Source organism: Aegilops tauschii, chromosome 5 (assembly GCF_002575655.3).
Source record: "Aegilops tauschii subsp. strangulata cultivar AL8/78 chromosome 5, Aet v6.0, whole genome shotgun sequence".
Lineage (NCBI taxonomy): Eukaryota > Viridiplantae > Streptophyta > Magnoliopsida > Poales > Poaceae > Aegilops > Aegilops tauschii.
Window position 1 is genome coordinate 567,864,200 of NC_053039.3, and position 22,476 is coordinate 567,886,675.

The window sequence follows — 22,476 nt, forward strand, 5'->3', positions numbered from 1 at the left end:
TCCCCGACGCCGTCTCCTCCTTGGAGGTGCTGCAGAGGCCCTTCCCCTTTCCACCCCTGTTCCTCCTCCCGGGTGAAAGCCCAAAATCCGGCTTGGATTGGGCGGTGACGGCGCGCTGTGCGTCGTGTTCTTCCTTGGGGGCGCCGCCTGGGGAGGGTTGCGTTCAGGTGAGGGTTTCTAGGTCGGAGCTTGGGTGGCTTGGGTGGTCCGGTGACGGCGGTGTCACTAGGTTCGGCATGGCTGTAGGCGTTCGGCTGCCTGGCAATGCTTCTCGGTGGCCTGTCGGTTCTCTTGATGCCTCTGCTGCCTTCTTCAGTAGCTGCACCTGGTGGTTTTCCTGCAGCTCTCAGGCGTTCTAGGTTGTGGCGAGGCGGCAGTCGCGGAGTGCTCGAATGTTCTAGTGGTGAAGTGCTGCGGCTGCTCTAGGTCCCGAAGCTGACACGTCCCCTGCTCTAGGGTGAGCGTCTCTCAAGTCCGCCGGGTACGGCGCCTTGCGAGCCATGGCGAGAGGGAAGGGTCCCTCTGCGGCGTGAGAGACGGCGGATGTGTGGTGGCTTCTACTTGGGTGTTGGTCGGGCTCTCTCACCACTCTCTGTTGCAAGCAGGTCCTCGTCGTGCTCGTGTGTGCCTCATCCCTAGTTGGCTGTTTGGCTGTAGTCTTCGGCTTAGACAAGCTTCGAGCTATGTTTTCCTGTATTCTTTTTGTGCTTGTGCGACCCGTTGAGTTGTAAGCCTCCTAGAGTGTCCCCTTGTATCGTTTGGTCGTGGGGGTTTGTGTGTGTCTGTTTTTCCTGGCCGGTTGATGGCTTTGTTAATTCAAAGCCGGGCTCTCTGCGAGCCTTCGTTCTAAAAAAAACTATTGGAGACATATAGGGTGGGCTTAGGGTAGCTAGTCAATAAAGCTAAAATCGGCGATTTTCATCAGCTTGAACTCTGATGATGATGTGAAGATCGTGGTGCATGAAGGGTCCGAATTTTTTTTCCGAGGCTCATAAGGAAATACTTTAGGCAACTGACAGACCTTGACCAATCAATTTATTCAAGATTGAATTTATAGTAGCTGACTTATTCAATGTTGTGAATGGATGGTCGCCTTGATTCTTAATATGAAGCGAAGGTTTGCCATGTGATACGAGTGTACTCCATGGCCTGCTTCTGCTGGTCGAAGAATATGTGCAAGAAACTTATGAGGGTTATGGCCAAGTTTTAGTGGAGGGTGATGATCTGTAAGGGCACAAGGCTATTGTAATTCACGGTAAGTAGAGTATGTCGATCCCACCGGGAGCAGTGGTTGCATTGGTAACTATCAACTCCGCAGCTACATTGTCACTTACGTGGCAACGTTCACACTCAGAGCGTTATCTGAAAATAGTCTATTTGATGGTTGCTAGCGGAAACGATAATAAGGGTTATTTTAACTAAACAACTACGCGGAGGTAAAAACATAAATAAAACGACGGGTAAAATAAAGGGGCCGGGCTTGAGTAATAAGGGCGTTCTCGAGGTTTTCGGAATCCACACTACACGTTTGTTCTACAAATACTAAAACACTTTACATGTTTCTCTTTGTGGGCGAAGCCGGTACAGATACATGCATACACGCAGCATCGCCGTATCACATTCTCCATCATTGTTCTTCCCTACTTCGGTCATCAAAGGGTGATTAAGGGGAAAAAGGTCCCCGTGGATGCATCCCAAGTGGTATTTGTTTTAACCCTTACTGCAAAGATCTGCTACAAAGGGATATGGGGCCTGTTACGTCACCCACCTCTCCAACCACACGGTTCGCTAACACTAATAACCTTCCATCCAAAATTGGCATACATTGGATGGTCGACTTCACCCAACGTCAAGAAGACTACTAACATAAACATGTAAAGATGATATCATATTGCACAAGTCAATCGGTAGTAGTACATACTAGAGTTCATCTTATTCCCCCAAGAAATAATAAATTACTCAAACATGGTGATGAAGTACATAGAGATTAGGGATGAGTTACAAGCCAACACAAAGTTGGATATGGAGATGGGGAGAGGCATGGCGCCGGTGATGAAGAGGGCACCGGCCCTCCGACCGGTGCCGGCGTGGAGGCCCCTCCTCCCTTCCTTCTTCCTTGGCTTGGCCCTTCTCTCTATGGTGGAGTTGCTGCAATGGGAGGTGTGGTGGCTGTAGATGAGACTTGTGGAGGATGAAGATGGAATGAGCTGGCGGCTAGGGTTAGAGGTCTTCATATAGGAGTCCTCCTCAGGTCTCCTCCGTTGATCTAGCCTCCTCCCTTTCATCAAGGGCTCAAGGGGAGCCAAATCCACGTCCCAAACGAGCCTTGGTCGTTGTTATGTCCCCAATGTATCTATAATTTTTTATTGTTCCATGCTATTATAGTATCAATCTTGGATGTTTTATATGCAATTATATATCATTTGTTGTTTTTTGCCTGTTTTTAGTTTTCCAGGAAATCAATACCAAACAAAGTCCAAATGCCACACAAAAATTTGACGATTTTTTTTGGACAAGAGATACCCTAAAAGCTTCCGGAAGGAGACCAGATGCAACGAGTAGACGACAAGGCACTTGAGGGCGCCCAGGGGGTAGGCGCACCCAACTACCTAGTGGGCCCTTGTGGCTCTATCTAACCTAATTCCACCTTTATAAATTCTCTAAAATGGGAATCCAACAGAGAGCCGCCCAAAATACTTTTTTCGCCGCCGCAAGTTTCTGTTCTTCAGAGATCCCATCTGCAGGCCTTTTCTGGTACTCTGCCGGAGGGGAAATCGATCACGGAGGGCCTCTACATCAACCTTGTTGCCCTTCCGATGATGCGTGTGTAGTTTACCATAGACCTACTGGTCCATAGCTAGTAGCTAGATGGTTTCTTCTCTCTCTTTGATCTTCAATACAATGTTCTCCTTTATTTTCTTGGAGATCTATTCGATGTAATCTTCTTTTGCGATGTGTTTGTTGGGATATGATGAATTGTGGGTTTATGGTTAGATTATCTATGCATATTATTTGAGTCTTCTTTGAACTCTTTTATGGATGATTGTTATAGCTTTGTATTTCTCTCCGATCAATCCCTTTGGTTTGGCCAACTAGATTGATTTATCTTGCAATGGGAGAGGTGCTTTCTAATGGGTTCAATCTTGCAGTGCTCTATATCCCAGTGACAGAAAGGGACAAGACACGTGATAACCCACAAGTATAGGGGATCGCAACAATTTTCGAGGGTAGATTATTCAACCCAAATTTATAGATTCGACACAAGGGGAGCCAAAGAATATTTGAAGGTATTAGCAGTTGAGTTGTCCATTCAACCACACCCGGAGATTAATTATCTGCAGCAACGAGATCACTAGCAAAGTAATGTGATAGTTTTGATAATAGTAGCAGTAGCAATAGCAACGATAACAGTGATAGCAATAGTTTGTAGTAAGTGTAATAGTGATGATATAGCAGTAGTAACTTAGCAAAAAAATATAGGATAAATTCGTAGGCATTGGATCAGTGACTTGTTGGATGGTATTCATCATGGGACAGTTATAACCGAGGGCGATACGGCACTAGCTCCGATTCATCAATATAATGTAGGCATATATTCCGTAAATACTCATACGTGCTTATGGAAAGAACTTACATGACATCTTTGAAGGAAATATGCCCTAGAGGCAATAATAAAGTTATTATTTATTTCCTTATTTCATGATAAATGTTTATTATTCATGCTAGAATTGTATTAATCAGAAACTTAGTACATGTGTGAATACATAGACAAACAGAGTGTCACTGGTATGCCTCTACTTGACTAGCTCGTTGAATCAAAGATAGTTAAGTTTCCTAGCCATAGACATGAGTTGTCATTTGATTAACGGGATCACATCATTAAAGAATGATGTGATTGACTTGACCCATTCCGTTAGCTTAGCACTTGATCGTTTAGTATGTTGCTATTGCTTTCTTCATGACTTATACATGTTCCTATGACTATGAGATTATGCAACTATCCCGAATACCAGAGGAACACTTTGTGTGCTACCAAACGTCACAACATAACTGGGTGATTATAAAGGTGCTCTACAGGTGTCTCCGATGGTACTTGTTGAGTTGGCATAGATCGAGATTAGGATTTGTCACTCCGATTGTCGGAGAGGTATCTCTGGGCCCTCTCGGTAATGCACATCACTATAAGCCTTGCAAGCAATGCAACTAATTAGCTAGTTGCGAGATGATGTATTACGGAACGAGTAAAGAGACTTGCCGGTAACGAGATTGAACTAGGTATTGAGATACCGACGATCGAATCTCGGGCAAGTAACATACCGATGACAAAGGGAACAACGTATGCTGTTATGCGGTTTGACCGATAAAGATCTTCGTAGAATATGTGGGAGCCAATATGAGCATCCAGGTTCCGCTATTGGTTATTGACCGGAGACGTGTCTCGGTCATGTCTACATAGTTCTCGAACCCGTAGGGTCCGCACGCTTAAAGTTCTGTGACGATCGGTATTATGAGTTTATGTGATTTGATGTACCGAAGGTAGTTCGGAGTCCCGGATGAGATCGCGGACATGACGAGGAGTCTCGAAATGGTCGAGAAGTAAAGATCGATATATTGGACGGCTATATTCGGACATCGGAAAGGTTCCGAGTGATTCGGGTATTTTTCGGAGTACCGGGGAGTTACGGGAATACGAGGAAGAAGTAATGGGCCTCATGGGCCAAGTGGTGGAAGAGAGGAGGCAGGGCGCGCGCCCCCCCTAGCCCAAACCGAATTGGACTAGGGGGCCGGCCCCCCTTCCTCCTTTTCCTCCCTCCCCTTCCTTCTCCCTCTCCTCTTTCCTTTCCTCCTCCTAGTAGGAGTAGGAAAGGGGAGTCCTACTCCTACTAGGAGGAGGACTCCTCCTCCTGGCGCGCCCTACAGGGGCCGGCCGGCCTCCCCCTTTGCTCCTTTATATACGGGGGCAGGGGGGCACCCTAGTTATACATAGACCTATTTTTGGATAGCTAGGGGAAAATCAAATGAGGTCAAAATAGCCGCTGCACAAGGGGTTTTCCTTTTCGGTTTGATTCTGAGAAGGACCGGGTACACCGGTTTTAAAAAAAGTCCAAAATTTTCAGTATTTTAGTTGAAAATTTCAAATGAATTTTGAATTTGATATTTTAAAGTGTAAACATATATGACAAACTGTGCCTGCTGTTCTAGAAAGGTCTAGCTTTTGCAAGATGGTTCAAGCGCCTTGTCAAAGTTGTTACTATATAAAAACATATGCATACAAGGGAAATACCCTTTGGCTCCCGCATGTATATACACACTATATAGGGATTTTTTTTAAATAATTAAACAAAAAGTCAAAATCATTTAAAAGTATTTTTGGATTAAACCTAACTTACTTGTGCACTAGTATATAAATTTTCAAAAAAAAAGAACCAACGTTGACTTCAGAGCGAAAAAGACAAAACTTATTTGCTATTATAGGTCACTATTCACACTATTTTGACCGAAAATTTATCTTTTTTTAAAAGAAGTCAAAGAGGAGTTTTCTTCTTGTGGAACTTTTCTCACTAGTACAATGAAAGGTCAAGTTTATTTCAAAAATATTTTCAACAATTTTTTACTTTTTGTTGAATTGCTATTTTTTTCATATAGGATACATATGTACCCAGGAACCAAACGTTCCCCTCATATTTAACATTATTTGACCTTTTAAATTGAAAATAAATAAATTATGATTATTGTTTCAGAGGTGCAGGATCCGTGTAATCTGATGAATCAATTGGGAAAAAAATGACAGCCGGTATTGGTGATGATAAGTTGGAATTAAATCAGTTGTTACAGCAAGAGAGACTGGCCTTGTTTGTACGCGAATTTAACCAGGATTCGGTGCAACAAGATTGTTTTGGGACGGTGGGGGTATTAAACTGTTATTTACTCCATAATTTTGGAAGTTGGTGGGGGCATTAAATGGTGGACTGTGCCGGAGACAACGGAAGACGGTCGAGCACGTTTACCGGCCCACAACGTCAAATCAGCTGTGTGCTGGTGGGCCAGAAGCAAGTTTGCACTATACTACTACAGGGAGGCGGCCGGTTGGCAGACGACTTAGAGTCCCCTCCCTCGTACCTCTAGTCCATTTCACACTGTTAGGGTATTAGACTCATAAATTTGCTCCTGCATCTATGATAGGAAGGCTAATCCCCGGATATTGGTACGGGAACCGGCCATTCAACACAGACCCATAAATTTGCTTCTGCATTTGTCAGCGAATAGGGATGTTAGTCCGCAGATGCTGATACGGGAGCCGATCATCCAACCGTGCCGCAAACATCCGTCTTGTTTCTTTTTTGAATCCATCAAATATGTATGATAATCCATGGATTAGTAGGTTCCGCCACACTTGAAAAAAAGGCTTCAGCCAAAAACATGCATGACTCAACGTGTGGATTATTAGTAGTTTTGTTTCACTTAAAGGAAAATATGAAATGCAGTTTGGCGGAAGCCCTCGTGCATGCATGGAAAATGTCATGTACTAGCCTAGTAATCCAAGTGAGCGTTGGCGGAACCACTACTAATGAATGGATTAGTAGTTGAGAAAAATGAAATAAAGTGGCTTCGGCCAAACATGTTAGGAGATTTCAAAACCTTCTGCAAAACGCTAACGCAAAGCCAAAAAATTAGTCAGCAATGGCCTTTCGCGCTCCGGACAATACGTGGCGGCTTTTGATTGACTAGATGAATATCCGGATTCTCGCAAAGACTCTCATGTTTGTCTTGGATTTATTAAAAAATACATCTAGACGCTCGGCGGATCGATACAAACCTACATTGAATCAGAAACCTCGTCCGGACCACACGAAATGTATGCGTGTGGTCCAGACGTATACGGACGGTCTGAGGATCCAGCCCGGGCCCTTAAATATCTCCTCCACACCGGCTACTACGGCGAACTGCAGCACCACGGCCAGTGTCCGCATTTTTGTCGTCTCGATCCGTCGCTTAAAAAATCCACCACCATGAGCACCCAGTCTGCCTCCGCGCTTGCCCTGCGCACAAAGCTAGCAACTTGCTGAGCCTAAACAGTCTGAGATCGCAGCGCCCGCTTCGTCTGCCTCGCCCGGGCCTGATGCCGTTCTCCCCGTCCGGTGAGGTGCTGACCTCGCCCCTACACGTTGGGATGGAAGCTCCGAGCACCGCCGAGAGAGCGGCCGGCGCCGGTTGTCCTCCTCAAGTATGACCAAAGCTGCCGCGGCTGCGCTCCTGCCTCGGCATGGATTTTCCCGGCCAGAACAATGAGTAAGTTCACCCTGCCAGTTAATTACGTGACGCTCAGGCTTTTAATTTGTGATATACTCCTTCCGTCCCGAAATACTCGTCGGAGAAATGGATCGTTACCGGAGTACGTCCTGCCGCGGCTCGTCGGCTTGCCTCCTGCGTGCCAGCCTGCGACCACGGACCATCTACATAACACCGCACTCGCTGACGCTCACGCACACGTTTCAGGCCACCCGGCCCGCCGGCGTGGAGCACGATCCACAGCTCGGCCATGGCTGTCTACTCTGCTCCGTGGAATAGTCCATGGGAAATGTTTGCTTTAAACCGGTTGATTTTCTGGCTCTGTAAGCCGCCTCGTACGCGCGCCACGTGCCCCACTCAGCCATCGCTTCCATCCCCACCTTATCCCCTCGGACGCTCTCTCCTCCGCTCATTCCACTTCTCATCTTCTTCCTTCTTTTCCCCCTTTTTCTCGTTCAATGGCAGAGGAGAGGCAACAGGAGCAGCCTGATTCATCCTCACCCCGCCGGGGCTGCAGTAGAGCGCGAGCGAGGTTGTTGAAGGTCTGCCGTGGCTGCGTTGAAGCGCCACCGGAGCTGCATCGCAGCTTCCGCCGTCATCGCCATGCGTTACGTCGTAGCGCCCGTCATGGCCGCCGCAAGGGAGCGAGGTTGTTGAAGCTCCGCCGTGGTTGCATTGAAGTGCCAGCGGAGCTGCATCGCAGCTCCCGCCGCCGCCGGCCGGGTTGCAATGGAGCGTGCCAGGGGGCTGCAATGGACCACGCCAGCTGCAATGGAGCTCCGCCGCGGCTGCAGTGGAGCGCGGCCGGGGATGCAATGGAGCTTCGTCGGAACGCCGCGCGCCGGTGGCTGCAATGAAGCTCCGCCGCGGCTGCAATGGAGCCCCCTCCCGCCCGGTTACCTGGATCCGGCTTGCCTGCTCCCTCCCCATGCTCCCATCCGTGCTCCCACTTCATCCTACGGCGGCTGTCTTTTTTTCTTTTTCCTTTCTAATCTAATCATCTCTTCCCTGATTTTAAGGGGGTGGGGACGCGACTTATTTTATTACAATCAAATCAAGCCACGTACGCGGGAGCACGGATGGGCGCACCCACGGGGAGCAGGCAAGTCTCATCCCGGTTACCTACCTGGTCAGAGCGCTGCCCCCGTCTCACTTCGCGTGTGCCACGTGGCAAGGAGTTTCGAGACATTTCTGAGCTGAGGATTAAAGCACTCGGACTGATATCTTTGACACCTTAAAAAAAGAGCGGAAGGGAAATTCTTTATATCGGACGCGCTTTCCCTTTTTCGGAAGCTGTTCGGACATAATACGGACCACTACGGTTGTACTACCTTTTTTTGGCGGGTACTACTAGGGTTGTAGCTACCTGCTTAATTATCTTCTCACTCACAGGCTAGTTCACTAAACCTAAGCCCCTTTTCTTTTCCGCCACCCCCGCCGCCACGAAACCCTGCCTCCGCCTCCGCCTCGTTCGCCTCGCCGAAGAAAGAATTCCCCGTGCCAGCCACTCCGGCGCAACAACGTTGACGGCCCCGACGCCATGGCCTCTAAGATCGGGGTTGTTCTTCAGCGGGAGAATGTGGTGGCCGCTAACCGGGAGAAGGGGAAGGCGGCGGCCGCGGAGGAGGAGTCGTGGGACGGGAGCAAATCGCCGACTGACCTCCAGCTTTTCAACCTTCTACAAAGTTTGAACGCCGGAGATAAGCCGCTCCCCTTACCCCCATTCGTCCACAAGGCCTACGTCTACTCTGATCCCCCCGAAGTCCTCGTGAAAGACTGCCTGCTTGCTCCAGGCACGGGTCACGGGAGAGAAGGGTCGTGCTACTTCTACAGCAAACCGGCCCCTGTCAAGGAGGGGAAGCGGACCCGCATGGTCGGCGGCGGCACCTGGCACCCGGAGACTGGCGCCAAACCCATTCTAGGCGCCGATGGGGAATCCCTTGTTTCGAACAAGAGAACCTTCTCCTACGTGAAAAAGAGTCCGTCTGGGATGGAAACAGCATCCAAAGGGAGACAGCGTACCGGCTGGATCATGGTCGAGATCTCGCTCGAGAAGCAGACCGGCGACGCCGACCACATGGTGCTCTGCGTCTTGCACAAGTCGAAGAAGAAGTATCCAGACACATCCATGGCAGCCGCTGCAGAGGCTGCACCGGGATGCGATGCGGAGCCGAGTGTACATGAGTGGCTGGGCTTGTCCGACCGTGACATACGTGCGGTGCCGAAGCCAGCTCCATCCATCGATACGGCCGGTAGCACCAAAATTCTCCTGCAGAAGGTAACACTTGTTTAGCTCTCCTAGCTATTGAGGTGCTTGGATCCGATTTGATGCATCCATAGCACAAGCAAAATGTGCATGCGTGGCTGTGCAGGCCGCGGAGAAGGCAGTGAGCTACCACTTCGAAAAGGTGTGTGAAATCAAGGAGTTCGTGGACTTCAAGGAGCGGCATCTGAGGTTAATTTGTTGCCTCCCCACCCCACTTCTTTTCTGAGTGTGGCTGTACATGCAATACTGATGATGCATGGTTCTTTTCCTTTGCTCAGGACAATTGATCAGCTTGGATTGGACAGACCAATTATTTCAGGTACTATTTGTTACTGCTGTTTTAATGTCTGTTCTATAAAACAAAAAAGAACCATATGTTTTCCTACTATAGGTTTTGGATCCTCTCTAGCATACCATGCCAAAGAGTGGTATTTCCTGTGTCAAAGTTCCTTCTACAAGAAATCCCCCAATAATTACACACATATATAATAATTCTACTAACGGACTTTGTATCATTGTCATGTTATTGCATATATACAAGCATCCATCATCATAGATACAATACATAAAGGGTTAAACAAGGTTTCAGTTCCAACAATTGCAAATAGAATTTCATGTCACACTAGTTCGTATTCAAAAGTCATCTGAAAACATGCTTGCTACTTAGGGATAGTGGACAATATACTCCCCTTACTAGCCTCTCTGATTCGCAGCAGGATTCTCAAAATGCAGTAATAGGAAGAACACATGATAGGAATGACATGTCTACTTGAATCCTATAGGAAAAGAAAAGCCCAAAGAATCTGGATCAAAGAGTGTTTGATGCCATAGAAAAAAGAAAAGAACTGTACAAAGGGGGTTGGGTGTATCAAAAATTTCCTCCAAAAGAGTGTTCAAATCATTCCTTCGAAATTTTCCCAGGATTGCATTCTTGTGAATGAAACAACCTATCTAGGAAAAAAAATCCTAAGGATCAAAATGCTCAAAAAATCCAATGAAATACCTTTGAATCAAGGAGCCCTTATTTTAGTACTAAAGCCTTTGGGTGATTAATACCATTGTCTACCTACTGGTCGTGCCCTATTTTCACATATTTATTGGTCTTCATCATCCATCCATATCCTTTTCATCAGATATAGATCACCTCTTGTGTGTGTTTTCTGCGGGTACAACTTTTGTATCGTAATATAAGTTAGCAGCTTCATTCTAGTTGGTTTATCAGATTTTCTCCCTGTTGACATTAATAGTTCAATGGCACTTGGTTGATCTCACAAGACAAGTTGAACAAATTGGTTATTGACATATAGTGATGTCCCTGCAGTTCTAATCTCTTGGGAAATCTGGAAAGAAAGTAACAGGAGATGTTCTAGCAATATAGTCTCAGAGTGGCTGGTGTGTCGGAGCCAGGGCGGAGCTCATCTCATGCATGATCATGATGGCTGTCTTTAGCTTAGCGCTAGTGCAAATGACCTAAAACGCCTGCTGCATTTAACTTTGATGTTCATTACCTTCTGTTTTGCTTTGCTATCTTAGGTGCATGTACTAGTGGGGTACTAGTGTGTGCATGTACGAGTTGTGCTAGGGCGTGTAATCTGTGTACTTGGCTAGGTCGTGTCATGATTTGGACACGGGTGATCAGGTGGCCGGTGATTAGATTAAGCAGCGTCCGTGTCATAATTTAAGTTGGCAAGGAGTTCTGATTCGTGTAGGATTTGGGTCGCCTGGCTGTGTGTGTGTATATCAATGAAAAAAATAGTGTGCATAGCAAAGTAGCGTCGTCCTTAAAATACACTATTAGTATGCCATATCGTGCTATAATATGTTATTAGTGAAAAATTATACATTAATTTACTTAACAAGATATTTCTCAGAATGCTATAGTGTGCTATTAGTAGCACTATGGCATGCTGTTTTTTCAGTGGTATAATAAGACACAGAGTGTTGTGTGAGTTTGTAAACCGTGAAAAAAGAGAAGAAAACGAAAACAAAAGGCACAATACAGGCCTTTGGCTGTAGGTTTTGTGTGCGTGTGTGTTCATCTAGCAATCCTCACACTGCGGTGTGGTTGGTGAAAAAAGAGAAAAAATAACGAAAACAAAAGGCATGATACAACTTTTTTCTGGAGAGAAGCCATTGCATTATATGAGGGAAAATACTGTACAGGGAAGCTGAAGCCCAACTCTTGCCACTTATGGACGTAGTAACCCTCACACTGCGGTGTGATTGGGGTCGGGTTTGAACAACATTGTAAGTTTGTGTATGGCTGAACGTCCACCTTAAGTAATGAAATCTCCCTTAACCCCCCCCCCCCCCCCCCCCCCAGCCCAGCTTAGAGGCATGAAAAGGAAGCGGCAAAACAAAAGCACAGATAATTAACTTGAAGAGACCCCAGCAGGAGGGTCAATCATCTCTTACCACCAAAGCTATAATCTTGACCACTTTTGTCTTAGAAAAATCTTCTATTCCATTCTTCTAGATATTCCATAAAATATAGACGGCAGTCGTCATCACCCTTCTTTAAGTTCTCTCTATTGACATTGCTAATTTCGACAAACAATGCCGCCATCCTCCCACAGAATTAGCCCTAGTAGCAAAACAGGCCCTCCTTGGGTAAGAGGAGCTAAAAATATGCCAAATCTGTCTGACGAAGGGACACTCAAGGATAATGTGCACACAATCAACACAGTTCGTTTAGATACATCTGGAATGTGAAGCATTGGATATTTAGTGATATCAATATACTACGAGATGTATGATCACTGATTCTGTAGCATTTTAGCCTTGATCATGATTTTTGCTTTGTAACAGGTTCATTGCGTAAGTTGGAATTGCGTCTTCAGCACGTTGCTATGGACAAAATTCTAACTCCTACAGAACGAGATCACATTGTTTCCTGTGGTGAAGACATGTCTACAACAATATTTTCTGCATATTTAAATAAACTCGGTAAAAGGGCACAACAGGTATACATACTTCTAGTAGTTGTTTGACTAAACATTTGTTATCTAGCATTGGTTCAATAGTTTTAAGACCCTTTTCTGATCATCTTCTTTATTATTGTGCTAAAAATAATTTATGGACCTCTAAAGATATTTGGTGCCATGTCAGCGCGTGCATGCCGTCCCAACCTGTCATAATTGTGCTTAATTTAAACCATGTGAGCAATCAGTGTTTTTTGTGAAAATTGGGCGCAATATCGGTAGGTTTTTGTGAAATATTTCATAGTGGCGGTTTTTGGAAGCTTAACTGCAATTGTGATGGGCTGGTGGTTCTATGTCATTTACACCATTTTCATGCTACCATAGATAACTGAGTAGGCGACAAAGTTAACAATCTTGGAGTTTCTCTTCTATGGTCTTTGCTTGTTTGATTTATGGAGAAGAATGTGTTGTCCTTATCAAGATTGTGAACTTAATTTTATGTTCGGTGAAATCTGTAAAGCCAAACTTACTGGTAGGGAAAAGATGAAAATTACACTTGAGTACATTCTCATGAGTACTTCGTTAAAACTGTTGGTTCTTTTGAACATACGGAGCTTAACTATATCCTAGATTTACGCTACTGGATACATGTGGATGTCCACATGGTTGACAAAAAGTCTGTTTATCAAGTTTCAAGATACCCAATGACTTTTACATCATCCATCCCGGTATTAGACGTTTTTATTTTTTTTTTCCTTTTTGGCACATTACATCTTATTCTTGGCCGTGCGTGTAAATTCTCTACAAAAAGAAGACATGCATTCTAACCATTTACATTGCTTGCTGGATGTCAGGATTTCAGTGCACTATATAGGATTGGGCTTAATGTCCACGATCATGTCTGGGAAAGGGAAACCAAGGTAACATAACCATGCAAAATGAGAATTGATTATTTGTGATTATGCTGTGGGAGTGATATAATGATGATAATTGTTCATAAGCAGGCGGCGAATGATTCCTCGGTGGTCCATGGCAGTGAGGCAAAACACCGTCTACAAGTCCTCCATGCAGCGTTCCTTGAGGTTGGCTTCTTATCCAAGGTCAAGGGAGCAGAGAGCGAGTGCCCAATGCCAGTGAACTCGGCTTCCAGCTCTGGCGAGAAGAGAAAGGCGGATGAGGTCCACCCAGAGGCTCCTGCTGTGCGTCAGGAAAAGCCTGACACTGGCCGCAACAGTGTTGTGGAGGAAAGAGAGCGCACCGCGCTCTTTGATGACAAGGCCGGGGACCCGCGCGAGTTCTTCGACACTATACAAGAAGATACCATTGAGCCCGTCAGGACAGTAACTGAGGTTCAGCCCGAGCAGCCACCAGGTGTTGAGGATGAGTACCCGGTGCCCCCCACTGGAGTCGACAACCCCTATGGAAATCAAGTTGGCGACTTCAACGCCGTAGTACCTGAAGTTCAACCGGGGCACCCTGAGGTGGGGGAGGGCAGCAATGGATTACCAAACTTTCTGGACCTGGACGAGACCGAGAGCAGTCGTCATACAATCAAGGAACCCAATCACGGTGCTTTGAAGCGCCTCGAGAACTGGATGGACTCTGACAGCAACGACTATCCGACGCGCTCCGACGACAGTGCTATGCAGAATCCGGTGTTCGTGGAATACCAGACGCTCGTCGGACGTCCCAATGGCGGAGATTCGGTGGTCTCCGGACACCCGATGTTCGTTGGAGGCAACAACGGCGGATATCCGCCGGCCGCGGAGAACCCCGGGCCCGGGTTCGTCGGAGGCGTCGTAGGCGACAACAGCGTATATTCTGTCGGGTCGGCTGCCAAAATTCTTGAAGAAGCCTGCCTGATGTTCGACGAAGACGGCCACAGGTATTTAGATGACATCAACATGGAGGAGCCTCTTATCGACATAGACTTTCCGCTGTCCCCGTTTGCCTCTTAATAATAGCTGAGGTGTGTTTGAAAACTGAAATAACTGAAGCAATGGGTGTCTAGAGTTTGGGGACGTGCCCTCTCCGAGAAGTCAGCGTGTCGTAGCCTCGTAGGTAGGCCCTATTTCGATTGAATGTCAGTGAGCACATGAAAAATACGTTCAACCTAGACAGTGTCTTAGAGTGTGATGTTGATAGATATGAAGTTTTGCTGGCAGAAAGCATGAGTAGATCAATTGATGTACATTTAATTGCGAAGATACTCATTGCAGTATATATGTGTTGTAAGTACAAACAAATAGATTATATTGTACACGTGACGTACTCCCTTTGATCCTAATTAATTGACACAATCTCTATACAATGCAAAATAGACATTGTATAAAGACTGCGTCAATTAATTTGGATCGTAGGAAGTAGTAAAAATATATCGATTTATATTAGTAACCGGCGCAAAAGGCATGACTACGTGATGCAACGGTTCTGAAGAAGAGGGATCCTCCATGTTGCCTGTCCGATAACTGCACCCCTGCAGGTACTCTCCCTTGCTGTCTTTCCCTGACCCTCTTGTCTTCTGAATCTGTTTTCTTTTTTGAAAAAATATGTCTTCTGAATCTGTATGGCTTGCACTTGTATGGTGAGGGAGTATTTGTAGTTGCTTGTTTGTCTTCTTTTTGTTGCGAGAAGCCATGGCTTTGCCTCTGGGTTAACTGAAACTTAAGCTACTGATCATCCAGATTCTAGGGCCGTCTTATTCCCGTTGATCATGTTGAGAAAACAGTGTGATAGTGGGACTTTTGTGTCTTGAAAATTCAGAGCAAAAAGTTATTCGGAGATAATGTTTTGCTTGAGTTTCAATGTCAATTTCAAGTGGAAGCATATCACTTCTCATTTTGGTTTTGGTGCTTCCAATGAGCATAGGGCTTAACTGAACTGAACTTACCATGTAAGTGTAGTTTCATGGAAATGATGCATAAGGTGAGGCCCTATGTAGTGCTTTTGTAGCATTGGTGATCGCTTTCTTTAAATATTTAAATGTGCATCCATTTCCCAGTTTCAAGGTTTATACTCAATGCAGCTAAACAGTAGGTACTACAGAAGATTGGAAATGAAAGCTAGGAAAGGAACACTTGTATTTTGAAAGCTAGGAAATGTAGCATTGGTGATTGCTTTTCTCAGAATATCTTTATTTCATAGAGCATCTGAAAATTTACCAATCTAGAGAAAAGCCACCTAATTGAAATACCAAGTAGATGAAATAAAGATATTCCGAAATTTGTAGCGATCAATTAGTACTTAAGGTACCTTTTACATTATTCTCCCAATATACACCTCACGTCATGCATGGAATTTTATTGAATTGATGCCCAGAGCATGGACTCCAAAATCAACTTGTAAAATGGCAACAAATTGCTAGCACCGGCAGGGAAATTAGTAAAGTGGCGGCATGCTACTTTTAGAGACTGCACAACCACCAAAACCAACATTTGCAGGCCAAGTTTTCACTTTTTTTCGAAAAGGGGATAACATAAAGTTCTGCATTGCAATGAGGTCCTGCAACAGGACCTTGCAAAAAGATTCTGCAAAAGAAAAAATGTTCGAAAAAAATCCGCAACAAGACCTCTATTGCAAAAGAAATCCGCAACATGTCCTCTGTTGCAGAGGTTTCTGTAACATGAGTTTTGTTGCAGAAGTTTCTGCAACATGACCTCTGTTGCAAAAAAATTGCAACGCGGTCGTTATTGCAGTTGTAAAGACGAGGCTGGGCTCTTAGAGCATCTCCAGCCGCACCCCCAATAGGCCCCCCAGGGCGCCTTTTTTCGCGCCGGCGCCGAAGAAACCCCCTAGTCGCGGCCCCAAGACGCCGAAATCCACTGGCTCGGCCCGTTTTTGGGCCCGGCGATCGCAGGCCGAACCCAGCGCACTGGGGGGCGCTCGGGAGCTCCGGCGAAAGGGGAAAACACGTCTGGGCCACACTATCAGGCGAAAAGTCAAGGCAATCGTCCAGATTCGCCCCCACCCCTGTGCGCTCGGCCACCACCCTGCCGATCCCGGCGCCGCCCACCGCCCCAGCACTGCTAGATAGGCCGGCGGCTGTGCGCCCACCACGCCCGCCAGGTGTTCGGCGATTTGTCTGCCCGGCAATGGACTCGGACGACGAGGAGACGCTCGCCGCGCTGTTGGAGGAGGAAGCCGATGCCGACGTCCAGGAAAAGGAACATCTCATGGTCCTCGCCATCCTCGCCGGCCTGCTCGCGAGCAATGAAAAGCCGCGGCGAGGTGGCTCGGCGCCGGGGCGGCTAAAAGCAAAGAACCGACATCGTCTGGAAGGCTATTGCATGCTCTACTCCGACTACTTCGCTGATGCTCCACTGCACGACGACAAAGTATTTCGGCGTCATTATCGGATGAGCCGAAAGCTGTTCCTCGGGATTGTGAATTCTATCTGAGAGTTCGACAGCTACTTCAAGTGCAAGAAGGATTGCACCGGCAAACTTGGATTCACCTCGATTCAGAAGTGCACGACGGCTATGAGGATGCTTGCATACGGAGCTCCCGCTGATTCACTCGACGACTATGGGCGCATGGCCGAGTCCACGACCATTGAGTGTTTCTACAAGTTCTGCAGGGCAGTGGTGGCAGTGTTTGGACCGCAATACTTGCGATCACCCAATGCTGAAGACACTGCTCGGATCCTAGCACAGAATGCAGCAAGAGGATTTCCTGGGATGCTTGGAAGCATCGACTGCATGCATTGGAAATGGAAGAACTGTCCAATTGCTTGGCAGGGGATGTACAAAGGCGCCAAAGGCGGTTGTAGTGTGGTACTTGAGGCAGTGGCCACACAAGACCTCTGGGCACTCCTTCTTTGGTATGCCAGGAACTCACAATGACATCAACGTGCTGCAGTGCTCCCCTGTCTTTGCCAAGCTTGATGAAGGTCATTCTCCGTCGGTGAACTTCGAGGTCAATGGGCGGCACTACAACAATGGGGTACTACCTAGCTGATGGCATCTATTCGAGATGGTCTACATTTGTGAAGACTATCTCAAACGTTGTGCCAGGAGGCAAGAAGTCCCACTTTACGAAGGTTCAGGAGGCTTGCAAGAAGGATGTCGAGCGGGCATTTGGTGTGCTCCAATCTCGATTTGCAGTTGTCCGGTACCCTGCTCAGACCTGGTCGAAAGATCAAATGTGGGAGATCATGACTTGCTGTGTCATCTTGCACAACATGATCATTAAGAGCGAGCAGGAAGAGCCAGTGTTTGACACGGAACCATATTACAGGTAGGGTCCTCTTGCGCAAGTTGATCACCAGCTACCGGCAACCTGGACTGCCTTTCTCAATATGCGTCAGGAGATCCCAGACCCACATGTGCATCAACAACTGCAGCAAGATCTGGTGGAGCACCTATGAAGGCTCAAGGGCAACGCCTAACTCGACGTGTGATGAAATATGAGTATTTATTGTTGAACTATATAATTTGTGTTGAACTATTTGTTGTTGAATTATTTGTTGAACTATTTGATTTTTATTGATTTTCTGTGATGAACTATCTGATAAAAAATTACTTTTGTTGTATTTGCGCCGAACCACGGCAAATATGGGCCGATTTGCGCCGATATCGGGCCGATTTATCACCACAAATGGGCCGAAAAGCGGGCACATTTGTGCCAAAAATGGGCCGATATCGGTGCCTGGGGGCGGCAATTGGGAACCCAATCGCCTCCAGAGCCGATTTTAGCGTCGGCTCGCCCCCAAACTGCGATTTTTATGCCTCCTGGGGGGCCAGCAGCTGGAGATGCTCTTAGTTGACACGATATCTAAAAAGATCCGCTAGCGCGTGTCACGTTAGATAAAGCCCTTAATTGGCTACTGGATTTTTCTTGCAGCATACACTGTGGAGAGTACCAGACACACACCTGCGAACAATATTTTAAATTTGTGAACATTTTAAAAATTCACAAACATTTTTAATTTTTGAAGCAATTTCCAAATTCACAAATATTTTTTAAATCCTTGATTTTTGTTTTTGAATTTATATACTTATTTTCAAATTTGGTAAAAAGATAAATTCGTGGAATAATTTTTAATTCACAAACACTTTTTGAATCTGTGAACATTGTTTTTTCTGTTATTTAATAGAATAAAAAAAGCAAAATAACGGAAATGACAGATATATACACAAACCAGCGGATCCTATTCCGCGCGCCCTTAGAGGCAACACGCAAGCGCTCGCGCGATATGAGCTAGCCCATTCAGGGTTTCCTCCACATCGGTTTTGGAGAACCTTCCTGCAGCCGGTTTTTTTCCTTTCGGCTTTTCTTTCCTTTTCCTTCTTCCCTTTTTTTCTTTTCTCTTTTTTCTTCTGTTATTTTCATTTTTTCCTTATTTATTTAAAAATATGAAACAACTCTAAAATTCATTAATTTTTTATGAAATTCAAGAACAAACTTTGTTATTGGCAAACTTTTTGAATTTCAGGAAAACAATTTGAATTTCATGATATTTTTAAAATTTATGTTTTTTTCAAATTCAGATTTATTTACAAATTAGCAAATATTTTTTGAAATTATGAACATTTTACGAATTCATGAACATTTACTTGAAATTGTGAACATTTTTTGAATTCGCAAATATTTTTCAAATTCACGAACATTTTCTGAGATCGTGAACATATTTTGAATTCCTGAATATTTGTTAAATTTAGACATCCTAGTTAGCGCACGTGATTAATGGCCACGCCCAATATGCATTATGCAGGTAGAACACTTCGGCGCTAGCCCATTAATCACGTTAGTGTATGATCGGGCTGGTAGTGCTCGCAGCGAGCGAGGACTACTCCGTATATATCAGCACTGCGTTTCTCAAAAAAAAATAATCAGCACTGCTACCGTGAGGAGCAAAGCGGCATGCTATGAAGCCCGCACGATGCGTTTTTTTTATTCCTCCTGTTTTTAATTCCAACGCGGTCTCAACTATTTTACATACACTAGTAATAATGTACGTGCAATGCACGTTTATATTAGGTAGGATATTAGTTGCATGTTATATTAGGTAAAATATATCTGTTGCACGTTGGTATTTGGTAAGATATCAATTACTTTTTCGTGGAAATGATAGGATATTAATTACATGGCAGATTTCAAGGGGTAGCGTTGAGTCAAAACGTGTTTATAACCAATGGCAGTGGTGGGTAATTAGATCGTTAAACGTGTTTGATGCTCAACATTTGAGCGATTTAAACCGCTAGATAACATAATTTGACGGTCGAGAAGGTTTGGATCTGCCCATTTGGGTCTTTTTATATTGGTATACATGCAGTAGTGTTGCCTTTCATTTTCGCGGAGCAGTAGTGTTGTTAATAGGATTCAACGAATTTTTTAATGCAATGGAACTGAACTCAAACAACCGGAGGAGGGGGGGGGGGACTAATTGTACACCTTTATTGAAGAAGATAATACATTTTTTTATCTTTGTTTGCTATTGGTCCTTTTCGGTCTATTGATTCTAACATAATCTCTAGTGAAGTACCTTCAACAATAATTTAGCTGCTTTTTAAAGTACTAGCTTGTCTTATGTGACACACTTTTTTTATCAAACATATTTCTAGTTTCTCTTTAAATTTTTCTCAAAGTTTGAATGAGTACATTGCTTCCTACAGTATGCACAAGCATGCTAAATCTTCAGATTTTTTTTCCAATCCAACTCTACTGGGAAGATGAACCAGAAAACTACAGAGCCAACTACAAAACCTTATGCTTTCAATTTTATTTCAGAAATACCTAAAATGTTCTACAGAACCACAATCACCACAGTTTTTTGTTTTTTTTATCAGAGGACTACTTCGAATGAAACAGCAATGAAGAAGAGGAGCAGCCAACAACAAGACACCATGCACCATGCACCATGCTCCTAAAAGGATAAAAGTAAGGCCATGTTTTCAATATATTATTAACTACTACTTGTTCAATCTTTTTTTCCATGATTAACTTTTGCAAGATGCGGCAAATACTCCATCAAAAATAGTTTCAATTCTAAATAGGCTTTTTTAAATAACTCTGAATTTGTTCCTAACAGGTCTCCCAATTGGACAATCTCAATTTGCCCCTAATTTTGCTGTCAGAACTAAATAAGAATCAAAATATTATAGTCTGTAAACTTGGTTTTGGTTGTTTGCGACGATGATGACCATGCAGGAAAGCAGCAGCAGCGGCAGCAACGGCGAGCATCTGTAGCGGCGAGGCACAACAGCAGCTGGGCAGCAGTGGCGAGGGTGGCTTCGGCTCAGGGATGACGGAGCAGCGGTCGGGGGCGAGGCCTACCGGCGACAAGGACGACGGAGCAGCGGTCGCCAAAAGGAAGACGGAGCAGCGGGAGGAGAGCAGCGTAATGCGAGGATGCAATGCGGTGGCTGAGGAGGAGCATCGCCCGTGGTCGTGCGCCGCATCAATGTGGGAGGTCAGGCCTGAGGATCTTGTCATGTGCCTTGGAGCTGCTTGCATGGCCTGCCGGGGGATGTAGGAGCGGGACGATGACCACGTCACCTGCAGGAGGAAGGGGAAGCAGACTGACGGACCTCGTCGCCGGGAGGAAGATTGCGTGGCGGTCGCTTTGCCAGGTGGAGGACCAGGGCGGCGTCCTTGAGTGTGTGGGAGTGTGGAATGGGGTCGCGGCAGTGGGGAAAAGAAGTAGCACGATGGATCATTGGCGATGAGGGAAATTGTGCATGTCGTGTGATGTAAATCGAATGGCAACCGAACCGTTCGGTGGTTTTCCAAAAACGATTTGGGTTGCCACATAAACATTTCTTTTTAAAAAACATAGTAAAATCACATTACTAACAGAGATGCACATACACTCTCACCCCGCCGTTCTTCGGCTATGGATTCCAGGGTGGCCTCCCTCCTTGGGGCTTCCCTGGACAATTTCCTCCGCAATTTCAGCAACAATGGGGGGAGGTCCGGTTGGGCAGTGGTACGGCCCGCCCCCACCCCAGCTGGGGAAACAATTCGGGCAGGCTCCTATAGTTGCTCAGGACCAATCCGCTGGAGGTTCTGAATCTCAGGTCAGCGGAAAATCTCAGGGCAAGAATCAACAAAAAAAGAAGCAGGACACTCAGAAAACTGCTCCTGCCCCTGCTTCTGGCCTTATGGCACACTTTGAGGTGATCTGCTACAACTGTGGGGAACCAGGGCATCATTTGGATAAATGTACCAAGCCCAAGAGCTGTTTTATCTGCAAAATGGTTATCCACAAGGTTGATAATTGCCCTGTCAGAAGGAAACCTCATAGTTCTTCTAGATATGTGGGAAGTGCTGCTCCAGGGTTAGGGTTCTATCACATAGACCCACCTGATGAAAATGCTCAATACCATGGCTCCCTGAAAAATGTGGGGATTGTTCTTGTTGAAGCTGGTGAAGTGACCAAACAGGAACTTGCCACTGAGTTTGCAGACATTTACAAAACCAACTGGCCCTGGCCAATCAATGCCCTGGATGAATGGACATTTTTGGTCAAATTCCCACCTGAGATAGATGTAGTTCAAGTTGCTGGATACCCATGTTTTGGTCTCAAGAAAGACAATGTTGTAGTCAATGTTGAAGTCTGGAAAGGCAGGATTGAGGCTGAAGAGGACCTCCAGGAAACTTGGATTAAAATTAGGAAAATGAACCCAAAATGGTGTGACTGGACTATGCTGGATCAAATCACTTCCACCTTGGGGGTCTTACTGGATGTGGATTGGCAGCATAACTTCAAGTTATTCTATGAAACTGTCAGGGTCAAAATCTCATGCAAAGATCCCTCCAAAATCCCCGCTGAAAGGCTCTTTGGTGTTGGGGGCAAAATCTACAGGCTGCTCATTGAAGTGGAATCCTTGACTCCCACTGAAACTGGCACCTCCACCAACCCTTCCTCTGGAACTTATGTCTCTGCAGCTGAGCCTGGTAACAATCTAACTGAAGATGCTGAATCCAACAGGAGTTCTAGGACTGAATCAGACAAAGGGCATGCTGCCAACTCAGGGGCACCTAGCAACAGAGGGCAGT

General features: G+C 45.7%; 1 protein-coding gene across 2 annotated transcripts; it reads left to right on the forward strand.

Annotated features, from left to right (window-relative positions):
• Positions 1-6,938: 6,938 nt before the first annotated feature.
• LOC109754076 (uncharacterized) lies at positions 6,939-14,723 on the forward strand. 2 transcript variants are annotated; one of them, XM_020312998.4, is made up of 7 exons: positions 6,939-7,290; positions 9,084-9,568; positions 9,663-9,745; positions 9,835-9,875; positions 12,365-12,519; positions 13,332-13,397; positions 13,482-14,723. In XM_020312998.4, exons 1-7 carry the CDS (start codon positions 7,287-7,289, stop codon positions 14,433-14,435), a joined length of 1,788 nt encoding a protein of 595 aa, XP_020168587.1. In that variant the 5' UTR covers positions 6,939-7,286; the 3' UTR covers positions 14,436-14,723. The 2 variants fall into 2 exon arrangements, with proteins under 2 accessions (XP_020168587.1, XP_020168586.1); XM_020312997.4 differs by lacking the exon at positions 6,939-7,290 and having other exon boundaries at positions 8,546-9,568.
• The last annotated feature ends 7,753 nt before the right edge of the window (positions 14,724-22,476 follow it).

What these genes read in the sequence shown, in the direction of transcription:
- LOC109754076 (XM_020312997.4), top strand. Translation starts at nt 8,831, where the DNA reads ATGGCCTCTAAGATCGGGGTTGTTCTTCAGCGGGAGAATGTGGTGGCC. An exon ending in CCAAAATTCTCCTGCAGAAG is followed by an intron (nt 9,569 to 9,662) that starts GTAACACTTGTT and finishes GTGGCTGTGCAG; the next exon opens with GCCGCGGAGAAGGCAGTGAG. An exon ending in TCGGTAAAAGGGCACAACAG is followed by an intron (nt 12,520 to 13,331) that starts GTATACATACTT and finishes GCTGGATGTCAG; the next exon opens with GATTTCAGTGCACTATATAG.